Here is a 9,074-nt window from a genome sequence, read left to right as displayed (position 1 = left end):
CCCCCCCCCCACTCTCCCTGACTCAGACTCTTGCTGCCTTTGGATCCCTTTCCCCTAGCTGGGCTGCCTTGTCTGACCTCAGTGGAAGAGAGTACTTTGTCCTGGTAAGACTTAATGTGCCAGGATAGGTTGGTACCTAGGGAGCGGGGAATAGGGGAAGAAGGGTGGGAGGGTGAGACAGGGAGGAGAAGCGGGAGGAGGGCTATGATCAGGATATAAAGTGAATAAATAAATAAATTAATTAATTAATGAAAATAAAAAAGCAATATATTCGTAGCCTTCGTGTCTCGTTGGGTGCTGGAGCCAGTCAGTCAGCTCAGTTGTTGCAAGGGTCTTAGTTCTGGGGGAGTGTTGCCTTGGCCAAGCTTCCTTGCACCTGGTCTGAGAGAGTTTGGCTAGAGTGCTGAGTGACCCCTGGTGTGCTTCTCCCTTCATCTCAGAGCAGGGTTTGCCTTGATGTTAGCTTCCATGTTAAACCACGGTTATGTTTCCATTGACTGTGCTTTTCTGGAGTTTGAGCTGCTGGGTGGATTTGGGTCACAGGGAGGTCCATGTTGGTCTCTTCAGGAGAAAGTTTTGAAATATGGAAAAAAGAGTTTCCTTATCAGCATGGCCACCTGAGGTGTCTGCAAAGGGAACACAGTCTGCAGGTGGATTACAATAGATAAAGCTCACTCTCTGTCTCTCTGTCTCTCTGTCTCTCTGTCTCTGTCTCTGTCTCTCTTTCTCTCTCTCTCTCTGTTCTTTGGAGTAATGTTTGTTTATGTGATAGAGAAATAACAATACTTCCTGTTTTTTTTTTCCCCAACAGAGAACACAGCCATCTTCATGTGTAAATGCTGTAATCTTTTCTCACCAAATCAGTCAGAACTCATGACCCACGTTTCTGAGAAGCATGGGGAAGAAGGGGTCAATGTGGATGATGTCATCATTCCCCTCAGGCCTCTGAACACTCCAGAAAACCCCAATCCAAGCAAGGGTGGAGATGGTAAGGACTACAGGCATGCTGGGAAGGGACTTGTGATAGAGGAGCACTTGAAATTACTGTGAGGCCAGCTCTCTGCTTCATGGACACAGCAGAAACTTAGAAAATCCACCCCAGAGCCAAAAAATTATCTGAATATAGATCTTGTGGAAGTTCAGATCTTTGAATTTCCTACCCAGTAGCTTTTGTAGGTGTTCTTCTAATATCTGGTCAGTGGTGTGTGTGTGTGTGTGTGTGTGTGTGTGTGTGTGTGTGTGTGTGTGTGTTCGTATGTGTGTATATGTGTTTGTATATATAGGCATGCATGTATATATATATGTGTGTGTGTGTATGATGTGTATGTATATGTATATATATGTGTGTTTATATAAGTATGTATATTTGTATGTGTTTATGTATGTATATTTGCATATATGTTTCTACATATGTATGCATGTCTATATGTATATATGTATATGTGTGTGGTGTATGTATGTATATTTGAGGCAGGTTCCAGTGGCATAAAGGCAGGAGTCTGACCTTAGACAAGTGCGGAGTAGTTCAGCTTTAGCACCTATCAGCTGAATTATTTAAAGCAAATGGAATTTATTTTCTAATTCTCACTTTACTTATCTGAGAAATGAAGGCAAATATTCAGATTAAGTCAGAGAATGTGCCTCGTGTACCTCTGGTCCTGCACAGATGAGGATGAAGTTCAGTCCTATATACTATCAATATATTACTATCTGTAAGCGTGGAAACAGTGTCTCCAAACCCATAGTGTAAACCTAAGCAAAGGTTCAGATTGTGAATCTCTCAGGTTCACAGTCACTGGGCAGAGTGAGACACATCTGTCTGCAGCTGCTGTGCCTCTATTCCTGAATGCTATCAGCTACTGCAGGCACCATGGATTAGAGAAGCCATCTAGGCACTGTAATTAGGTCCCCACAGATGGAAAGGAAAACATGTAGTGCAAAAGAGACAGCTGCAAACGAGACTTAGAGAAATGTCCCACAAAACCCTTTATACAAGATGAGGGGCAGCAGCCAGTCTCCCGAGCAGAAGCCCAGGCTGGGTGGCAAATGTCCCATTGAGGGGTTCATTAGCCACTCTCACCATACAGTTGCTCTTTCCTGGGAATATTCAGACTGGCATTCAAAACAGTCTGGCTTATTGATCATCTGTCGGACACTGTTAACAAGCAGAGACTCCAGACGAAAAAATGTTTGGTTAATAAGTCCCTCTGGCCAAGGCCTAGGGTGCTGGAGAAATAGGTCTGACAGATGATTAAGTTGTTGAAAAACAAGAAGTATTGCTGTTCATGTTGCATGATGAGAAACTAAGAAACACAGGCCCCTGGAATGGGCATAGGAGGAGGAGGGATTCCCTTGGGTCAGCCTCAACATTGCTGAGTGCCTGTGCTGCCTCCACCCTCAGAGGCTTTGGGACATTTTGTCCTCTTTCCTACAGAAAAGCAACTCAGTGGAAAGTTATCTACAGTTACTTTTCAACCTGTGGGGACTGGTACTCAGATTTGATGACAAAGGGGAGGAAAGCTCGCATAGACTAGAAGAAACTGCTTCTCCCAAGCCCTGGAAGCCTCAGCTCCCACCCTCTCCCTGCCTGACCCCAGGGAGGAGCTACTAGGATGCAGACCATTCACAGAAGCACTTCCCTGCTTAGTGAGGCTGCCCAGGAGGACAGGTTCCAGTTAAGAAACACCTTGACTGTTTGGGATGAGCAGGCATCAACTCAGGAAAGAGGGTTGGTTCTTTATCAAATGTACCCAGCAGACAGGAGTCAGTGGCCAGCATGTGAGAGTAGCTTTTGCAAAGGTTTTACATCTTTTTCATCAGTGTTGCTTAAGATCTTCTTACTAAAATGAAGTAGAGCATAAATCAAACAGAAGACAACTTTACAGTTTTGTTTCTTTTATAAGCAAGAACAGGAAAATGATAGTAAAGCTTATGAGCTAACAGGGAGGTCTGTGTGGGGGTGTTTGTGACATGTATATTCTGACTTCTGCCCTTCCCTTTCTTTTTTTAAAAATTTTTTTTCTTTTTTTAAATTTTATTTATTTATCTATTTGTTTGTTTATTTATTTATTTGCCCTTCCCCTTTTTATCTAACAATGCTATTATCCACACAAGACCTCATCTCCTTCCTCATGGTATGATCTGTCTTTGATTGTGTCCTTCCAGCACTAGTCCCTGATGCCCGACTTTCCCCTTTCTCACCTGAGATCTAGCTGCTGGAGAAGCAGCAGTTGGCAGAAGGCAAAGGTCAACCTTCTGCCTGGGATGCTAGCTCCTGAAAGATAGCTTTGTCCAGTTCACTCACTCCTTCACATTTCTTGGCCTTAATCAGTTTGGGATGACCCTGGAGGACTTGGAACTAGCCTTGTGTGGGGTTAGAGCCCCTTCCTTTGGGCTCTAAAGCCCCACTCTGAGTCTTGAAGCAATGCCCCTGGCCATGTGTTAACTATGCCTCTTTCACTTATCCCCACTTAAGGGCACTGCCCCAGCACAGGGCCTGGTACACAGGATTGGCATTTGAAGTTGTCATCTTCTGTTTTCTTGATGTTGGCTTTGCTGCCTCACCTTGTCTGTTAGAGGATCTGTTCCATTCCACCTGTCAATACCCAGGAAGCATCATTAGTGACCAACAGAATATAAATTAAAATTATGCATAGTTTTAATTTTTTATTATCAAATGAGAGAAAGCTCTTAAACATATGCTGGTATTGGTTGATATAAGTATGGAAAAATAGAAGCTTCTAGATCCTGGTATAATGTTAATGGGCAGTCTATCTCACAAAGCATTCTGATGGACCTGTTAAAATTCCTAATGAGTACACTCTCTTCTTGCCTGAGCAGAGCCTGCGTAAAATACACAGTATATAGTGTTCATGGTGCATTGTTTAAAAGTTGGAGAGAAGATATATGCTGTCAAGAAAAGCTAAGTGAATTATGTATTTTCTACCGAAAGAAATATTACAGACATAAAAAGAAACAAAAGAAATACTAATAATCGGTTAGTGTATGCTTGAAGCTTGCTAAACTGAGCATGTGTGAGGTTGTCTCTGTCTTTATATTCATTTTAGTGTTTCCTATTGTTTTGTTTCTTTTATGCTTTTTAAGATTTTTATGACTTATTTTTCAGATGGCTAATTTAATTTTTACTTACCTTATTTTGAGATAACACTGACATCAAATTTTACCATATTAACAACCTTGGAGCATACATTTCCATGACTTTAACAATGGTCAAAATACATATGTTATTATGATTACCCAGTTCTAGAACATTCTCATCACTGTAAAGCAAAATCAAACTAACAGTTGTACCACTAAGCAACCTTTTCCCCTTTTTATGTCCTGGAACTCACTGACTGATGTGCCCCTGTGGATGTGCACACTCTCTATGTTTCATATAAACAGGAGTCATAAAATGTGGCCTTTTGTGTCTGGCTCCATTCACTTAATATGCTGGTTTCATGATTTATCTATGTGCTAGCATGTGCCTGTTCATTCCTTTTCATGGATGAATGTGCATGCCAGTGCACAGACATACCATACTTTTATCCACTCATTCATCATTAATGACAATTTAGCTCCTTTTGAGCTTTTTTGGCTATAGTGAATAATGCTTCTATGAACACCAATACACAGATTTCACACGCATATGTGGTTTCATTTCATCTAAGTATGTGCCTAGGAATAGAATGACTGCATTATGTAACTCTGTGTTTAATATTTTTGAGTGTGTGTGTGTGTGTGTGTGTGTGTGTGTGTGTGTGTGTGTGGTATTTGTCTCTGTATGTCCACGAGGAGGCAATAGCAGGATGTATGTATTCCTCTATCACCCTCTGTTTTATTGTTTCAAGACAGGTCTCTGGTTTCATTGTGAGCTCAGCATTTTGATTTGGCTAGATGATGGTCAGCAAAATCTCAGGATTCACCTGTCTCTACCTTCCATACATATGCAGCATAGTGAGAGCTTAGCAACAATAACATTATACAGAACAATTAAGGTAATAGTCTATAATAAAATTGCCAGCATGGCTAATCTTGCACTTTGTGGCCATTATTAAGAAGAATAAAAGTTGCTTAAACATAAGCACTGTGATTCTTGGGTAGTTACTCTCATGACCAAGGTCACCATGGAAGGACTGACAGGCAGGTAGCATATGCAGTATATATGTGCTGAATGAAGAGAGGATACCTAGAGATTTCATCATGCTTTGGACTTGATTAGTTCTGGTATTACTCATTTGATATGTTTGGATTAAAGTTGTCCTGGATAATGGTGATCATGAAAAGAGCAACCTTGTTATTAGGCTGAGGAGGGTCAGCAGCACAGGACAGAGGAGAGTCGTCACCTCTCTGGTTTTCTCTGTCACTTTCCTCTGTGATGCAATTTACTTCTGACTAAATTCTTCTCTAGTACATTTTGTCCTTTTGTATTTAATAGATTAATTGCTTGCATAGTTTAATTTTAAAAAGTATTTCTTAAGACTTTAATTAAAACTATCTTCTTACAATGAGAACATTTTTTCCCAAATCTTTTATTAGGAGCTGCGTGTTCTTCTGTTTCTCTTTGTGAAAGTCTGAAGCTTGTCCAGGCTTAGTTTCTCTCTAAGGCTGCCACCCAGGTTTAACCTTCACAATTCATTTTAACATGAGAGATACTTGAAATGGTTTAATTAACATTTTAACTGAGTAGTAATTGATTTATTGCTTTTCTCTCCCTTTATAACTCAGGGCTCCTAAACCCTCTGCTTTCTTTGATAGCCCTGTAATCTTTTCTGCTCACCAAGGATGTGTTCAGCAAAATGACCTTTCACCCCCTCCCTCTTGCAAATTAAGTCTCTGGCAGTGCTCCAAGCTATGATCCAGAAAATAAAATTGCCAAGTGGATTGAACATCAAGCTCATTCTCCCTGGTGTGCCTGCACTCGTGTGTGTGTGTGTGTGTGTGTGTGTGTGTGTGTGTGTGTGTGTGTGTGAGTGAGAGGGGGGGGGACTATGATATGCAGTATTTGGGTATTATTGGTCCTATGTGCATGGAGGCATGGAGAGCTGGGTCATTGTTTACTGAAGAATTTATGGGTCTTCTAAGAGTAGCATTTCATCTCCTAGCCCTTTTCAAACCCCTCAAGGGGAATGTGTTCTTTACCTTTTCATCTTTCCCTTCCTTTGCACTTCTGTATTCACCACTCATTGACTGTGGATCTGCTTTGTGCTTGGCTGCTATGCTAGATGCTGAGGGTCCCAAGTGCTCTGCCTGTTAGCTATGCCTCTCCAGTGGATGATTCGTACTTAAGAGGTACTGTGAATACAGTGGCTGTGTGCTTTTCGGGTGCTAAGTCTGGGCTGCTCAAGTGGAGATCATATGCTCTGGCTTGAGGGTAAAAGGAGGCTTCCCAGGGAAATTGATATAAAAAACTTTAGACCTGTTATTGAATTAAAAAAGAAAAATGAAATTTAAAAAAAAGGAAGGAAAGAACATGACTGGTCCTGAGTTTTTGGCACCAGGTGAATGAAAAAAAGAAAGGAAGGAAGGAAGAAAGGAAGGAAGGAAAGAAGGAAGGAAGGAAGGAAGGAAAAGGGAACATGACCGGTCCCAGGTTTCAGCAGCAAATGAATGAAAACAATAAATAAAAGGGGAAGGACACAACTGCTGCTAGGTGTGGTGTAGGAAAATGTTTATTATAGATATAAGGAAGAGAAGAGCCAGAGGCACACTGTCTGGGAGGGTCCAGAGTAGTCATGACTCTGAACCTTGTGAGAAGGGGAAGTGAGAGGGGGGAGAGGGGAGAGTGGGGAACCAGGTACAGCAGCCAGGAGACCCAAAGGTACAAAGAGTGCAGGTACCCCAAGTGGTTGGATTATATAGGGAATGGCATCCAAGCCCTTGGGCCTGAGGAAGTTTAGGGTTAGGGTATATCAGCCAGGAGGGCCCTGTTAAAAAAGGTAAGGACTGAGGGATGCTGGGGGAAATCTGGTGGGCAGTGTCTGCTTTGGTATGTTGAATAGGCACCTCAGTCATTTGTCCCAGCTTTGAAATTTGTTTAATGTTGTCTCTTCTGGACTTTTCTTACAGATAAAACCATTATCAATGGATGTATAAGTATATTGCTCTGACATTGTTATGAAGTTCACTGGCTAAGGCAGTTCTGTTCAAACCCTACCTCTGCTGCTGCCTAGCCCTGTGATGGGTCATGCTAACTAATCTTTGCAAGGCTCAATCTGATTGTTTGTTTGTTTGTTTTGTTTTTTAACTTGTAAATATATTTATTTATTTTGCTTTATGTGTTTGTGTGTGTGTATGTGTTTGTGTGTGTTTATGTGTGTGTATGTGTGTATGCCTGCATGTATATCTATGCACCACATGTGTGCTGGTACCAACAGAAAAGGATATCACATTCCATAGAACTAGAGTTACAAGTTGCTGTGAGCCACCTGATGTGGGTGCTAGGAGACAAACTTGCGTTCTCTGTAAGAAGTTGCAAATATTCTTAACGCCTGAGCCATCTGTCTACTCTGTCTCTGTTTTCTTGACTGTGTAATTGGGATAGTGCTGCTGAGGTCCCATCCCTGGGGATTAAATGAAGGGGAGCCTGTGCAGTGCTCAGCTTGTGCACTGTGGTGTCTGTACATCAGCATGATTGACTATGGCTGTCCTTTCCACAGTATGGCTGATGAAACTGCAGGGAGGAAACAGCTTTGGCCTTTGCCTTCTGATGCCTCAGCTGTGCTGTAGAACAGGACGCCGTCTTTCCCCACAGAGGAGTATGGCATTGTTCAGAAACCTGAAAGGCTCCTTCTCTCCAGGTTCTGATAAATAATTCATCGTCTCCCCTATCGCTTCCTGGGCTTTGGAAATAAATGTCAAGGAGATTGACTGTCAGGGCCCTACAATGTTAGTCTTTCCAGATTTTCCAGGATCTGGAGCTATAGTGACTAGAGACCAACCTGCCATATAAGAGCACTGGGTGGCCATGATAAAGTCAGTGTGACCTTAATTCCAAATTCCATTTTCCTCTCTTGGGGTGTGAGCTATTTGAAAAGACAAAATCAAGGACGAACATCCACGGAGTCAGAGTGAACAGAGATGCATACACATCTAGGAGTTATGTTATTTAATGATAGCCTGGATGGGAAGGTAGTTTTGGTTCGATTCTTTGTTTTTCGTTTTTGTTTGTTAATTTGAGATAGGGTTTCCCTTTTGTAGTCTTGGCTGTCCTAGAACGAGCTCTGCAAACCAGGCTGGCCTCAGGCTCACAGAGATCTACCTGCTGAGTGCTGGGATTAAAGGCAGTACCACCTCCGCCTGTAGTACTTTCTTAACTGGAATATTGCCTTTCAGAGTGTTAAGGCTATAGGGAAATAGCGTACAGTCACCTTCCTGTCAGCCATTCTTGAGTACACTGCCTACTCTTATAGTGGCTACATCTATAACGGGCTCTGTACAGTGGAGACTGACCTGTGTGCTTAGAAACTTGAGGTGGAAGCATTGCATCCAGGACTGCTCAACTCAGAGGCATTGTCTCTGTACTATACACTTGGTCCATCCAGATGTTTACAGCTGATTATCATTAGCCAGCCCTAAGGTGCTTCAGCAGTAAGGTCTGTGGTAGAGAATAAAGATACCCACTTTCCAGCTCTGCATGTCCAGCAAATGGTTCTGGAAAAAGTGCCAAGCCTCCAGAATCTCTGGGTCTTTGGTTTGTTTCCTACTGAGTGAATTATGTTTGATATACATATCTCACAAAGTTTTTTTTTTTTTTTTTTTTTAACAATAAAATGAGATACTAGCTGGGAAAGAGTCTCACAAACTTGAGCGATGTACAAAGAAAAAGCTTAGTATTATTTTTTAAATTTTGTTGGACCTTTTTGTTTATTTGTTTTATTTTGAAACCTGCACTTGGTTATTTCTTTTCTTTGCTAGGGCTTTTGGCCTTGGATCAATAAGGGTGATTTTTCTGATAATGAGAGTAGAACTTAAGGGCTCAGATACACAATGGCTCTCTGGTCCTTCCTTTTTCTTTTTCTTTTTCTTTTTCTTTTTCTTTTTCTTTTCTTTTCTTTTTCTTTCTTTCTTTTCTT

General features: G+C 41.7%; 1 protein-coding gene across 3 annotated transcripts in view; it reads left to right on the top strand.

Annotated features, from left to right (window-relative positions):
- Zfat (zinc finger and AT-hook domain containing) overlaps positions 1-9,074 on the top strand; it is a 184,841-nt gene that overhangs the window by 33,681 nt on the left and 142,086 nt on the right. For all 3 annotated transcript variants that reach the window (XM_031359681.1, XM_031359680.1, XM_031359682.1), the window contains exon 2: positions 812-988. In XM_031359681.1, the coding sequence (XP_031215541.1) occupies positions 812-988 (177 nt within the window). The remainder of the gene's footprint in view (positions 1-811; positions 989-9,074) is intronic.

The sequence above is a fragment of the Mastomys coucha genome, unplaced genomic scaffold (assembly GCF_008632895.1).
Source record: "Mastomys coucha isolate ucsf_1 unplaced genomic scaffold, UCSF_Mcou_1 pScaffold7, whole genome shotgun sequence".
Classification (NCBI taxonomy): domain Eukaryota; kingdom Metazoa; phylum Chordata; class Mammalia; order Rodentia; family Muridae; genus Mastomys; species Mastomys coucha.
The sequence above is the reverse complement of the archived record's forward strand: the minus strand, read 5'-3'. Positions and strand labels throughout refer to the sequence as shown.